We start from the raw sequence: 15,748 nt of genomic DNA, 5'->3' as shown, positions 1-15,748 counted from the left end.
ATTCCCTCTTCTGACTTTTCAGAGAGAACCATAAGGTTGCAAGGGGGATGTGTAATGGGAACCAGACATTGCCTGGAATAAAATTCTCCTGATATTGAAGCAATGAATCTGTTTGTTCATCCTGATTGGCTGTAATTTACTTATTGCTTTACTCACTAAATAATCCTCAATACTCTCATCTTGATTTGAATCAAACAAAGGAAGAGGAGCAGGAAATAAAGTGGGTTTGAATTATATGAATCTGCTTGCCTTAGGCTCTTTTCACTATACATGGAAAGGGGGAGGGAAGAAGCTTGTCCAAACAATGAAGGATTCTCTAGACAAGGATGGCTGGAGAATTGCTTTCGGTGATGGGAAGGAGGACACACACAACCCAGTGGAGGAGCAGAGAGTCTATATACCACAGGAAGCAACAACAGAAATCAAAGAATATCTAGAAAGTGGGTTTCATTAAATAGCATGACATGTGCCTTGGCATAAATCAGAGGTTGGATTATCAGATAGAGAAGAACCAGAATAACAAGCAGTGGGCGGGGAAGGATGCTCCTTGGTGGGTACCTTAGATCAACATCTCTGTATTCAGCATTAATATGCTCTCTAATGTGGCTTCAGTGGTTGAGGAGTATCGGGGAAGGGAAGGTACAAATTACATCCAAAAGAATTCTCCAGGCAAGAATACTGGAGTGGGTAGCCATATCCTTCTCCAGGGGATCTTCCTGACCCAGGTATTGAGCCCGGGTCTCCTGGATTGCAGGCAGATTGGTAAATAATACCAACTGATCTATGAGGGAAGCCCAAAAGACTGGGAAAGAGCTATATTAATTCTTAAAGTAACAAAGCTTGTTAAAGTATTACAATGCCAGAAGATGAAAGAGTGGGTGCTTGAGTGTTAACATTATAGGGTGTTTCATTCAATCTATCAATTCAGTTGCTCAGTCGTCTACGACTCTTTGCGACCCCATGAACTGCAGCACGTCAGGCCTCCCTGTCCATCACCAACACGGGGAGTCCACCCAAATCCATGTCCATTGAATCGGTGATGCCATCCAACCATCTCATCCTCTGTCGTCTCCTTCTCCTCCTGCCCTCAATCTTTCCTAGCATCAGGGTCTTTTCAAATGACTCAGCTCTTCACACCAGGTGGTCAAAGTATTGGAGTTTCAGCTTCAACATCAGTCCTTGCAATGAATACCCAGGACTGATCTCCTTTAGGATAGACTGGTTGGATCTCCTTGCAGTCCAAGGGACTCTCAAGAGTCTTCTCCAACACCACAGTTCAAAAGCATCAATTCTTCGGCACTCAGCTTTCTTTATAGTCCAACTCTCACATCCATACATGACCACTGGAAAAACCATAGCCTTGACTAGATGGACCTTTGTTGACAAAGTAATGTCTCTGCTTTTGAATATGCTGTCTAGGTTGGTCATAACATTCCTTCCAAGGAGTAAGAGTCTTAATTTCCTGGCTTCAATCACCATCTGCAGTGATTTTGGAGCCTAGAAAAATTAAGTCTGACACTGTTTCCACTGTTTCCCCATCTATTTCCCATGAAGTGATGGGACCAGATGCCATGACTTTAGTTTTCTGAATGTTGAGCTGTAAGCCAACTTTTTCACTCTCCTTTTTCACTTTCATCAAGAGGCTTTTTAGTTCTTCTTCACTTTTTGCCATAAGGGTGGTGTCATCTGCGTATCTGAGGTTATTGATATTTCTCCCGGCAATCTTGATTCTAGTTTGTGCTTCTTCCAGCCCAGCGTGTCTCATGATGTACTCTGCATACAAGTTAAATAAGCAGGGTGACAATATACAGCCTTGACGGACTCCTTTTCCTATTTGGAACCAGTCTGTTGTTCCATGTCCAGTTCTAACTGTTGCTTCCTGACCTGCATACAGCTTTCTCCAGAGGCAGGTCAGGTGGTCTGGTATTCCCATCTCTTTCAGAATTTTCCACAGTTTATTGTGATCCACACAGTCAGAGGCTTTGGCATAGTCAATAAAGCAGAAATAGATGGTTTTCTGGAACTCTCTTGCTTTTTCCATGATCCAGCAGATGTTGGCAATTTGATCCTGGTTCCTCTGCCTTTTCTAAAATCAGCTTGAACATCAGGAAGTTCATGGTTCATGTATTGCTGAAGCCTGGCTTGGAGAATTTTAAGCATCACTTTACTAGTGTGTGAGATGAGTGCAACTGTGCGGTAGTTTGAGCATTCTTTGGCATTGCCTTTCTTTGGGATTGGAATGAAAACTGACCTTTTCCAGTCCTGTGGCCACTGCAGAGTTTTCCAAATTTGCTCGTGCATTGAGTGCAACATTTTCACAGCATTATCTTTTAGGATTTGAAATAGCTCAACCTGAATTCCATTACTTCCACTAGCTTTGTTCATAGTGATGCTTCCTAAGGCCCACTTGACTTCACATTCCAGGATGTCTGGCTCTAGGAGAATGATCATACCATTGTGACTATCTGGGTCATGAAGATCTTTTTTGTACAGTTCTTTTGTGTATTCTTGCCACCTCTCTTAATATCTTCTGCTTCTGCTAGGTCACTACCATTTCTGTCCTTTATCAAGCCCATCTTTGCATGAAATGTTCCCTTGGTATCTCTAATTTTCTTGAAGAGGTCTCTAGTCTTTTCCATTCTATTTTTTCCCTCTATTTCTTTGCATTGATCACTGAGGAAGGCTTTCTTATCTCTCCTTGCTATTCTTTGGAACTCTGCATTCAAATGTGTATCTTTCCTTTTCTCCTTTGATTTTCGCTTCCCTTCTCTTCACAGCTATTTGTAAGGCCTCCCCAGACAGCCATTTTGCTTTTTTGCATTTCTTTTTCTTGGGATGGTCTTGTTTCCTGTCTTCTGTACAATGTCACGAACCTCCATCCATAGTTCATCAGGCACTCTGTCTATCAGATCTAGTTTTAATCAGTATTCTGTGTTCTAAGTCATCTCAAGCTGACATAACAAAATTCCACAGACTAGGTGGCTTAAACAGCAGATATTTATTTTCTCATAGTTCTTGAGGGCAGAAGTCCAAGATCAAGGTATTAACATAGTTTCTGCTGAGAATACTTTTCCTGCCTAGCAGATGGCAATCTTTTCACTATGTCCTCACATGGTGAAGAGAATGAGACAATGAAAATGCTTTCTGGTGATGCTTCTTATAAGGTCACTAATCTCTTCCATCAGTAGTACCCAGCCCTCATGACTTCATGACCTAATTATCACTCAAAGGATCTCCCTCCAATAACATCACATTGGACGTTAGGACTTCAAGAAAATAATTTGCCAGGGACACCGTTCAGTCCATAGCAACTGTCAATTTTGATTACCTTAGATTCATCACAAGAGTCACATATGTAATTCCCCTTGTCAGATAATATGTGTACTTGGTTTGGTATTAAAGTTGTCCTCACAGTACAAATAAATTATCTAAATTCCTTCGTAATGAACTTTTTTAGTCGCTAAGTCATGTCTGACTCTCTTGTGACCCCATGAAGTGCAGTCCTCCAGGCTCCTCTGTCCATGGGATTTCCCAGGCAAGAATACTGGAGTGAGTTGCCATTGCCTTCTCCAGGGCATCTTTTGACCCAGGAATCAAACCCACATTTCCTGCACTGGTATGTGGATCATTTATCACTGAGCCACCTGGGAAGCCCTCAAAATGAACAGTTATCTTAATTCTAACTATGTTGTGTTATAGAATAGAATCCTTTTCTTTCTTCCATTATTTCATAGACATGGTGGGTCTTTATTTTATTTCATTTTTTTTCTGTTTATTTTGGCAAACAAAACTAGTGTCATTTGCTTATATTTTGAGTGCAACCCAAGCGTTGGTCTTGCCTGTTCCAAAGGCCACATTCTAATCTATGTGGGAAGAGGGATGCTGGTTCCAGGGAAGAGGCTGATGCTTCTACTTCCCTGAATATCATGTCACTTTCAGCTCTACCCTGACCTCTATGTTCCTGGGAATCCTGGGCTGCAGTCTTCCCTCAATGCAGTGTTTCTACCTAGGTTTGGGCTCAGTAGATGCTTGTGTTCTGCTTGTCCTGTTAATTCTCTCCACACAACTACCGAAGTCTATGTTGGTATTATAATTTAGAGGAAGGTCAAAGAAGAAAAAAAACCCAGCAGTGAGTTATAATTTAGGAAACAGAATAACGAAAGTCTTATTCTAAGTATGATAATTCTTAAATTATGAAGTTATCCATCTCATGGATACACATTCTTTCCTAACTTTAGATTAACCCTCAATTTACAGAATGATTTGCCACTTCCCACGCCATTCAATCCCTATAACTCAATACTCAGTGGCAAGTATTCCTAGAGGGTGAGTTATGCAGTCTAGGATGACAAGCTGAGGTGGAAGATGGCAAGAAACAAGCTACAGAAGAATAGTCTGGGTGGACTTTTAAGTCTTGGCTCTTTCAAAGTCCCTTCCAATTCAAAGTCAATCTTATTCATTAATTTATGGTTTTACTTTATTTGGGCCCAGATTTTTGTATATAATTTGATGATTTATTTAAACCATATAAAGTGAGCATGCATGGTAGATTTCAAAGCCAATAAAAATGTATTACCAGTAGGAGATACAGAGAGGAACTATTAGTCACTTTGGGTCCTGCCTAAAGAATCTTCTGGGTCGTTGTCATCCCATTATGTCCCTAGATTTTTCTTATTTGACATGAAAAGGCTCTACTGCTGTATCACCCCCCCTGGAAACGGCATCTAGTTTTTTCCTACTGTAAGTTAAAGGAAAAGTCTACGTAATATTAAGAAACTTCCCTTCAACAAGCTGTTTGATTGTAGTGAGTGAAAAAAATCATCATGGGAACAATGGAGCAGAATATTTGAAAGCAGGAATGACCTAGAAAAGAAGTGAGCAATATAGCCACTGCTAGAGTATGTGATGGGTTCTCTTTCTCAGAAGGTATGATTGATGTTTAGGGAAGCCACCTAAATAAACTTTAAGCACTTGGTTCTCCTATAGTAAGTTTTAGAAGACTTTCTGTATCACAGGTTATACTAATTGAAAAACAAAACTAAGGAAATTTGGGGTATTTCCTGCTTTGTGCCTTGAGACCTCCTCTCCCTTCAAGCTGCAAATTGTAGAGAAGTCTGCTCTTTTCTCATAGGTTTATACCTATAAACTACACTGTCAACTTACATTGTATGCTATCACTTACCACAATGAACTACATTCTGCCACATTGGATAAAAATGATAATCATTATAATTATGTATCAGCACAATGCAATAATGAGATAATAACAAGACTCCAGCACCTTCCCTGCATGCTAAACAATTGTTTGCAGTCACAGACACGTTGCCTGTTTGGCCCTCCTGGATGGAGTCAGAAGTTTATGCTCCATTCCAAGGAGGACTTCCAGCAGGCTGTGGAATATACTTGTATGCACATCTATTGTGAGTTTCCAGAAGTTATTCTTGAAGCTTGCACATCATTCTCTGGATTATTCTCTTGTAAAACTCTCTAGGGGCTTCTGATGTGTCAGGGCAATAAATTCATTCCAAGACAGCATTTAGGATAGCATGAGAGACCTTCTGAACAAAAACAGAATATACCATAATCAACACTACCTGGAGATTTGGAGATTAACTTGTCTAGCCTCATAAGATGTTCACATCAATTTCCCCTGATGTATCAGCCCCATCTGTATAAAAGTTATTTGTCTGAACCAAGACAGAGATTAAATCTAGCAGGCTGGAACATTTTTATCCCAAATGAAAACAAGATGTGATCATGTGTAATAGCCATATCATTAAAAGGGCACAGTCCCCATGGTGTTATTATAACCATTTGTTCTAACAGAAACTCTGTGTTTTTTTTTTTTTTTTCCCCTTAAGTTTCTTTGTTGCTTAATTGGTGGAGGTTGATTTTTATCAAATATGTGATTGTTTTTATCCAATTTGTGTCATCTAAAAGTTTCTATTTAGAAATTCTAAGACAGTGGTGAAGAGTTCTGGCCTAAATGCATTTATCAGTGTTGGATTATTAATATTAATTTGAAGATAAATATTACTACGGTTTTCACATCATGTTTTTCTAAATATTGAAATGTTTGATTTCTGTTGGAGTTTTAGTCTATGCCTCCATCTAGAAATGATTCAGGTTATCCCTTCCCTCATAAGTTTAGAGTAGTAAAGTGTTAGTGGCTCAGTGATGTCTGACTCTTTGTGACCACATGGACTGTAGCCCGCCAGGCTCCTCCATCCATGGGATTCTCCAGGCAAGAATACTGGAGTGGGTTGCCATTTCCTTCTCATTAGAGTAGGAAAGCCACCTGCAAGTCATATCTGAAAGTTTTACTATCGTACTCATCTGTTTTACTATTTTCTTCTTCTTCTTTTAGTGTCAACCAAGCCAAGACCCCACAGTGATGAATATTCAAAGAAGATTCCTCCTCCCAAACCAAAACGGAACCCGAACACTCAGCTCAGCACATCTTTTGATGAAACGTATATCAAAAAGCACGGACCCAGGAGGACCTCACTCCCGCGGGACTCCTCCCTCTGCCAAGTCAGCAGCCCCGCAGGGGACCCCGAGGAAGAGGAGCCCGTGTACATTGAGATGGTGGGGAACATTCTCAGAGACTTCCGGAAGGACGATGAGGACCAGAGTGAGGCCGTCTACGAAGAAATGAAATACCCCATTTTTGACGATCTAGGCCAAGACTCAAAATGTGACCTCGACCATCACAGCTGTTCTTCGCAGTGTGCTACTCCCACGGTGCCTGACCTGGACTTGGCCAAGTCCTCAGTGCCATGTACTCCAAAGGGTTTGCTCTGTGACATCCCCCCGCCCTTTCCCAACCTGCTGTCTCATAGACCCCCGCTGCTGGTGTTCCCCCCAGCCCCGGTGCAGTGCTCCCCCAACTCAGATGAGTCTCCGCTCACCCCGCTGGAGGTCACCAAGCTTCCTGTGTTGGAAAACGTGTCTTACATGAAACAGCAGGCCGGGGCCTCTCCATCCTCCTTGCCATCGCATGCCTCCGGCCACGCGAAACTGGAGAAAGACCAGGCTGGAGCCCTGGGGCCGGTTCCCACCGCCTCCGTGCTCTCCTCGTCCCCTCCCCCGCCCTCCACTCTGTACCGAACGCAGTCGCCGCACGGCTACCCCAAAAGTCACTCCGCTTCCCCATCGCCTGTCAGCATGGGCAGGTCCCTGACCCCGCTCAGCCTCAAAAGGCCCCCGCCCTACGACGCCGTGCATTCGGGCAGCCTCTCCAGGAGCTCGCCATCAGTGCCTCACTCCACCCCCAGACCGGTGTCAGACGGGAGCAAGATGGTCAACGCCGCGGTCAATACCTACGGCTCGGCTCCGAGCGGCTCCCGGTCCAGAACCCCCACGAGTCCTTTGGAAGAGTTAACCAGCCTCTTTACCTCGGGGCGCAGCCTGCTGAGGAAGTCGTCCAGCGGCCGCCGCTCTAAAGAACCTGCAGAGAGTAAGTGCACGGACGCTGTCCTTTGTGACTTGAGTGCAAGGAAGCCCTTGATGTACAGATAAGGCACGTGGTATGTGGGCTTGGCGGGGCTTCCCAGGTGGCTCAGCGGTAAAGAATCCGACTGCAAATGCAGGAGACTCGGGTTCGATCCCTCGGTCGGGAAGATCCCCTGGAGAAGGAAATGGCAACCCACTCCAGTATTCATGCCTGGGAAAGCCTGATGGGCTACAGTCCAGGGGGTCGCAGAGGACAGGACTTAGTGACACAGCAACAAAGTGAGCTTTGGTCCTTTTAGTTGAAAGCTCCAGATGCGTGATTTTATTTTCAGCATACCAAAGGAAATATTGCCTTCTTACAGGTCCTTATAAGTGAAAGACAAAGGCAGGGCCGTCTGAGTCAGAGAGATGAACATGCGGGTTTTGAGGATGGGGGAGGGGGTTGTGAGCCAAGAAATCAGGAAACTTCAAGAACATGGAAGAGTCCAGGGAACCCATTCTCTCCTAGACCTTCAGAAAGAATGGGAGCCCAGCCTACAGGCTTGAATTCAGTCATGTGAAACGCGTTTCAAACTTCTGTCTTCTAGAATTTCGAAGTAGTAAATTTGTGTCATTTTTTTTTAAGCTGCCAAAACAAAAAAGGAACTAGTGTGTTCTGAAAGAACTGAAAGTGACGGTCTGCACAATATAACATATTAAAAAGAGGAATCGGTTTTAAATTTAAAATGAAGGGTAAGATCTCAATTTAAGTGACCCCTGGAAGTCTAACAAAGAAAACATATTAGTATAAAAATTTTTAGGTACGTCTTGATTTGGCAGGAAATTATACATTCAAACATGGAATTGGTAAGTGTTAAAATGACCTTATATTAAAAACTGCTTGAGCAAATCTGTATTAGAAAGCCTTTACTGGAAAGAGAGCAATTTGAATAGAATTATTACTTTTTTAAAAAACAACAAATTATTCTCTCCGCATACTCCATGTTGCTACATCCTTACCTTCCTGCTAAACTAGACTAGGCTTGCTGTTTCCCTTTTAAAGCCCTTGGTAATTAGCATCTTATTCCTATGGTACTTTTCCTAGATCTATCAACACATAAATTACAGAAAGATTGTTAATGATAAATGGGTGGGGAACATGATATTTACCACTGAATTTCAAAGACTAGGGATTGTCTCTCTCTGAATGACTAACCCTTTTGTGAGATCCAAATCACTACGTAAAGATTTTGTAAAGTCAAAACAGATCCCAGTTTTCTCAATGTTCATTTCATCAAATTACACTGTTTTCCTTTATTTAAAAATGTCTTATGGCACCTAAGCTGAAACGTAATTATTTACATCTCAAATGATGCCATAGGATTCCTAAAGAATCCACCAGCCAACGTAGGAGACAAGACCCAAGAGACATAGTTACAATCTCTGGATCGGGAAGATCCCCTGGAGTAGGAAATGGCAACCCAATCCACTGTTCTCACCTGGAAGATTCCTTGGATAGAGGAGTCTGGCAGGCTACAGTTCCTGGGGTCAGGACTGAGTGACTGAGCACACAGGCATTCATGCAGTTACACTTAGAAATTCTTTAAAGGAAAAGAACTCTTTAGCATGTCTGATGAAGATGGTGATGAAATTCCATAGATAATTAATATTCATTAGTGGTTATAAGCAACTTATCTTTTTCCTCTTTAATCAGAAAGACTGATGGAAACATTAACTTCTTACTACCAGACACATTCACAATTGAGCGTTGTTTCCGCTTTGGCCCAGCCTCTTCATTCTTTCTGGAGCTATTTCTCTGCTCTTCCCAGTAACATTCTGGACACCTGCTGACCTGTGAGGCTCATCTTCTGGCGTCTTGTCTTTTTGTCATGTCTTCAACTCCGGATAATTGAGTTGGTTTAAACATAGATCTAGTAAGCTTTTTGGAAAAAGGTGGAAAAAAATTATGGAGAAGATTTTACTCTCAAAGTACATACTGGTTAGTATGAAATTAGTAGAAGTTTAATCCTAGAATTGGTGAAATTAGCCGGTGTTCCCCCTACCTACCAATTTCTTTGGACGTTTCTTAACAGCTCCAGCTGGCAGTTATACCAATTAGCTAGAAAAAGTATATGTAAAAAAAGTGATTAACTAATGAAGTTATTTCAAGAAAAATCCATCTGTTAGAATCAGACTATGTGCTATATGTCACAGACTTTCCTATTCAACTCCAAAACGAGCTTTGTGTGCGTCTAAAACCAAGCTTGTACATGGAAAAGTGATCTAGGCTCTTTATAGCTTTTTAGAGATCTGAGGATGAAATTCCTTTCCATATGTTATTAACTGTGCATCAGCTCTTCAGAGAAAGGTCATGCCCTGAGTTATATCAATTCCAATGTTTTACTTTATCATACGGAAGGGAGGAAAAATGCACACAGAATTTCTAATGAGTAATCCAATGCCATTTTTTTCTTTTTTTGACTCAGGAAGAAAATAGAAAAACACTGTCTGATTTTAACACAATCACAGGGGCTCTCAGAATCATCCTGTAATTCAAAATAGAGATCCAAAAGTGTTGATAGCTGAGAGTTTACCTACAGTTACTGCTGCCCTCAGTGATACAACTATCCGCTTCCCTCTTGACAGATAGGATTTGTAAACACTTGCCCATAACACGGGGACAGGATAAATGATATGAAGTAGTATACCATTCATGACCCCTGAGTCACATTCTTTTTTTTTTTTGCATTTCAGAAATAAAAGTAAGACTTGTATCTCTGTGCTCCATACCCCACTAAGTTTCACTGCTGCTGCTGCTGCTGCTAAGTTGCTTTAGTCGTGTCTGACTCTGTGCGACCCCAGAGACGGCAGCCCACCAGGCTCCCCCGTCCCTGGGATTCTCCAGGCAAGAACACTGGAGTGGGTTGCCATTGCCTTCTCCAATGCATGAAAGTGAAAAGTGAAAGTGAAGTCGCTTAGTCGTGTCCGACTCTTTGCGACCCCATGGACTGCAGCCCACCAGGCTCCTCTGTCCATGGGATTGTCCAGGCAAGAGTACTGGAGTGGGGTGCCATTGCCTTCACTAGAAATGTTCATTTTGCTAATATTCTGATATTCAATTCAAAGCAAATATAATCTTTTGGCTTTAAAAAGCTATGTCAGATAAAATGTATCCCTTCAACTCTTATTTTTAATAATCTCTAAAAGATATACCTAATTTAATAATTTCATATCTTAGAGGCTTATAATAATTGATGGGGATTGGGAAATAGGAAAGAGTTAAAATAATACAGTAGTGTTAGACTATGAATCAATTTCATTTTGCTTCACAGTTTTCTAAATACAGCCTTCACATTAATTGAAGCATGTTTTTTTAGGAAGCATTTTTTTTAAACTCAGAAGTATGCTTTTCCTAGTTGATCTGGCATTATTTTGTTATTTAACTATGCATGAGCATAGTAATGATAAATTTATGTAAACTGGTTCTTATTAGTATTTTTAAAATTTGTGTAGTGCTATATGCTTAGTCGCTCTGTTGTGTCCAACTCTTTGTGACCCCAGGGACTGCAGACTGCCAGGCTCCTCTGTCTATGGGCATTCTCCAGGCAAGAATACTGGAGTGGATTTTCATGCCCTTCTCCAGGAGATCTTCCCAACCCAGGGATTTAACTCAGGTCTCCCACATTGCAGATGGATTCTTTACCATCTGAGCCACTATATGTCACCTGTATACTGATAAAGAAGATAGCAAACATGTTAGAAGTGATTAACTTGTATTTTATTATTCCACATTTCTTTGTCTATATGAGAAGTAGGTGAAGTATTGCATTGGCCAAAAAATTTGAATAAACTTTTGGTCAACCCAATACAAATATGCTTTGTGGTGAATTTTCTACTTATCATTTTTATCTTCCTTTTACACATTCTTTTTCTATATATCCTTTGATTGGAATCTAGAACACTTAGGTCATGAATAGGCTATTTTGTTTTAATAAATCAAAAGCCCTGAATCATAGAAACTATTAGCCAGAATCAAGTAAGAAAAAAAGAAAACTCTTTTATCCCCTCAAATAAATCCTTTAAAAATAAAGTTCAGCCTATATTTAATATAAGTGCATGAATGTATGTTCCTATGAAAATGTATGAGGCATAATGAAGGATATAATTAAATTTATGGTATACTTGAGGGACAAAATGCAATAGAAAAGTTAAAAGTGGAAAAGTGGAAAGAGAAACTTTAAAGAAAAAAATAGAAGCATGAAACAGCAAAGAGAAGCAATAAATTAAAAATACTGAGGCACCAAGAAGCATACACAAAAAATGCACACAGCAAGTCAAGTGGTCACATAAACAAATGTAAGTGCCAAGCAATGAAGCACATACAAGGTGCACAGAAAACCAGAGAAGAAACACTGAAACACAGTAGGGTCAACGAAAGATCAAAGAAAAAGAAAGATGCAAGCTCATTCTTCCGGTACTGTTGCATGAGTGCTAAGTTGCTTCAGTCGTGTTCAACTCTTTGTGACCTTACAGACCTTAGCCCACCAGGCTCCTCTGTCCATAGGATTCTCTAGGCAAGAATACTGGACTGGGTTGCCATGCCCTCCTCCAGGGAATCTTCCTGACACAGGCATTGAGCCCACGTCTCTTGTGTCTCCTGCATTCGCAAGCGGGTTCTTTACCACTGCCACCACCGGGGAAGCCTATGAAAGCGAAAGTCACTCAGTCATGTCTGACCCTTTGTGACCCTATGGACTGCACAGTCCATGGAATTCAGGCCAGAATACTGGAGTGGGTAGCCTTTCCCTTCTCCAGGCGATCTTCCCAACCCAAGGATTGCACCCAGGTCTCCAGCATTGCAAGTGGATTCTTTACCAGCTGAGCCATAAGGGAAGCCCAAGAATATTGGAGTGGGTAGCCTACCCTTCTCCAGTGGATCTTCCCGAGCCAGGAGTCAAACCAGGTAATCAATCCAATATCAATCAATTCATATATATATTTATTTATTTATTTATTTTCCCACCCCTTTAATAAGACTCCCTTTTAAGACTTTTGGATGTTATGTTACATATTTACAATTATAGATATACATATGTCCTTTGGGTCTGATGACACACAGTTGGAAATCAGATATAACTTTTGCCTTTCCACTCACTTTCTTAAACAACAACAACCCCACACCATCAAACAAGCAAAATAACCCCATGCCCTCCACCTCCCATACACATGCCTTTTTCATTGTTTAAGTAGACTGAGGTCAAGTGATTCCTAAAATATTAGGCATTGCAGGCAAAGCAGCTGATCCAATTGACTCTTACTTATTTAATTAAAACATAATTTTAAATTAGAAAAACAATGATTTTGGAAGGTTGTATGTGAATAGTACCCCATTTTAAAGAAAAAGGAAGGGTATATGAATGTCAGGGTGTTTATGATTCAGGGTCACTGTTGTGATCAGCACTGCATGTGTACTGTGTGCTAACACTTGACACGTGTCCAGCAAGATGGCCTGAGCAAGGGAGGCCTCACGCAGGGGTGGCCATCATTGTCCCGTCATTTGTAGTAGCAGTGACAGTACTGATAGATTAACTGTGACACTGAGGTCTCCTCCAGCGGGACTATTTGAGGTTGTAGAGCTCACTAGTCCTCTATAGCTCTACTATTTAAATTCACTTAAATTCTTCTGTCTCTTGTGGTTCTCCTGCCTGCTCTGGCTTGCAGGTGGTTTTATTGATGGATCTGGCCTCTCCTCCCCTCCCCTTCTTCCCTCTTTTCCTTTTGTGCTTTTCCTCATTGTATTATCATATCATTAATCAGTTTTGGACCAAGAAACCAGATATCCAAACTTGTCTGTGGAGCCTCTCATCGAACTTAAGTGCTTGACCTGCAGTGTAGGGACTTTGTGACCTTCATTTTCAAAGGCCACATGAATCCATTTGCTTAGTCTTGGATGAAGTTCTCAGATTCATGACTGAGATGGTCAGGGATGTCCACTTTCTGAGAACTCAGCTGTCCTGGGAAACATGAAACTAATGTTAACTTACACTTTTGTTTAGCCCATTGGAAATATTGTTTCCTAGTAAAATCTGGCAAGCACACTAGCTAAGGACTTTATTTTTCCCTCCTGTTAATTCCTGTGAAAGTAGAGACTGACAAAAAGTGGGTTGGACAGAGAAGCTGAGGGGAAGGGTGGGGAAGAGAACCCAAGAGCCTGAATCTCGCATTTACTGTGGGGAATGAGCCTTCAGCCTGTTACTGCCCACTGCCCAGCATGCTGACTATGAGTAGAACTTCCATTTGCATGGTGACTAGAAGCTACCTGGCCAGTGTTGAAGGGTAAAACCTGGAACCTTTGGAACATACAAATCCTCCAAAGGCATTTAGGAGTGGTAAAGAACCCACTGGCCAATAGAGGAAACATAAGGGAAGTGGGTTCAATCCCTGGATCAGGAAGAAGCCCCTGGAGGAGGGCATAGCAACCCAGTCTGTATTCTTGCCTGGAGAATCCAGGCATGGACAGAGGAGCCTGGTGGGCTACAGTCCATGGGGTTGCAAAGAGTTGGACCCAGCTGAAGCGACTGAGCATGCATGCAGAACAGCTGAAGAGATATCTGAGGATATATCAAGGAGAATTCCAGAAGGTATGGCAAGATCAGAGCCTATAGGTTCTGCTAAACTTCTTAATCTAAACTTTACAATCATTGTCAGGTTCTTTTCCTGCTGTTTATTGATTGCCCTCCTGCTCAGAGTCCCACACTGTGGCCTCAAACTGGTTTCTACCTTAGCAAGACTCCTTCCAGTAGCTCAGAAGGAAAATTGAACCCTCCTCTGGGTTATGATGATGTCCTCAGGCCAGGACTGTGGAGACGTGCTCCCAGGAATATCCTTAGCTCGTTCAAAGTACAGTGGGCAAAGGACCTCGTGCATTATTTTCACCTGCCTGTTACTAAAAATACAGATTCCTGGGCTTTATCATAAATAGACCTGTTCAATGAAAAATTCTGGAGCTTGGGCCTGTGATCTTGACTTTTTGGTAATCCTCAGTAATGTTTATGGCTGTACATGTGTGGTAAGTCGCTTCAGTCATGTCTAACTATTTGCAACCTCATAGACTCTAGCCCTCCAGGCTCCTCTGTCCATGGGAGGAGGAGCCCATGGACAGCCCAAGACAGCCCTTGTCTCTCTCTCCAGACGAGAATACTGGAATGGGTTGTGATTCCCTTCTCTGGGAATATTTATGGCTAATATCCAACAATAACTCAGGGGTATATGGCTAAATATTATCAACACTATTTACTTGTGTCCAAGAGAAACCTGTAATACATCAATGCTTTGAGTTTGCTTTCTAATAAACACAGGAGGGGAAAAGGAAAGGAGGGAGGGAGGAGTAAAACTGAGATAACATGAAATGAGTGAATATTGTTTTTCTTTCCTTAAGTGAGTTACTGATTAGTTGACAGCTTGCCAAAAAAGACAGTCAGGGTCATTTGATTGAACCAGCAGGGAAAACAATTTCACTACTTCCAGTTTCTTCTGGAGACCTTGAGAGTTTAACAGCGTATCAGGCAGTGCACGATGTGTGAAAAACATCCATTCTTGTTCTTAAAACCTTCTTGCATGCCAGGTATGTGTCATTTCTTCTTTTTTTAAAAATTTTTATTGCAGTATAGTTGCTTTATAATGTTGTGTTAATTTCTGTGTACAGCAAAGTGAATAAGCTGTATGTATACATACATTCTCTCTTTTTAAGATTTCCTTTGCATTTAAGTCACCATAGAGCATTGAGTAGAGTTCCCTGTGCTATACGGCATGTTTTCATTAGATATCTATTTTATCATAGTGTATATATATCAATCCCAATCTCTCAATTTACCCCATCCCTTTCTTCCCCTTCCTGGTATCCATAAGTTTGTTCTCTACATCTGTATCTCTATTTCTGCTTTGCAAATAAGTTCATCTGTATGTGTCATTTCCTTCCTCCGAATTTCTTGACTCTTAAATTTGAGAACCACTGTTAAGAACTGCTTCAGGAAGGAGTTGTTTCTGTTGGTTATACAGTCAGGAGAATTTGAGACTCAGGCCAACAGCAGTCTTCACCCCAGAGGTCTGTTTAGATGGGTCTAGACCATTTAAGGGGGAGAGCTAGACAGAGCAGAATGGTACCCACAGATGGAGCCATGATACACAACAAGGGTGTGCTATCTAGGGAGGCTCCCCAGGCCACAATCCACCCAATGTAGGAGAGCAGAACAGGAGAATGGGGGTCTTCCTTCTGGGGCACTGGAGGGGATGAGGAAAGCAAGGAGGAGGTCTA

At 41.7% G+C, this 15,748-nt stretch overlaps 1 protein-coding gene across 4 annotated transcripts in view; it reads left to right on the top strand.

The window, feature by feature from the left end:
- Window positions 1–15,748, top strand: part of NYAP2 (neuronal tyrosine-phosphorylated phosphoinositide-3-kinase adaptor 2) — a 324,463-nt gene that overhangs the window by 194,155 nt on the left and 114,560 nt on the right. For all 4 annotated transcript variants that reach the window (XM_086365602.1, XM_086365612.1, XM_086365628.1 and 1 more), the window contains one exon: window positions 6,368–7,459. In XM_086365602.1, coding sequence (XP_086221728.1) covers window positions 6,368–7,459 — 1,092 coding nt within the window. The remainder of the gene's footprint in view (window positions 1–6,367; window positions 7,460–15,748) is intronic.

Source organism: Bos grunniens, chromosome 2 (assembly GCF_055505025.1).
Source record: "Bos grunniens cultivar Pamir isolate PY7600 chromosome 2, Bosgru_T2T1.0, whole genome shotgun sequence".
NCBI classification, from domain to species: domain Eukaryota; kingdom Metazoa; phylum Chordata; class Mammalia; order Artiodactyla; family Bovidae; genus Bos; species Bos grunniens.
The sequence above is the reverse complement of the archived record's forward strand: the minus strand, read 5'-3'. Positions and strand labels throughout refer to the sequence as shown.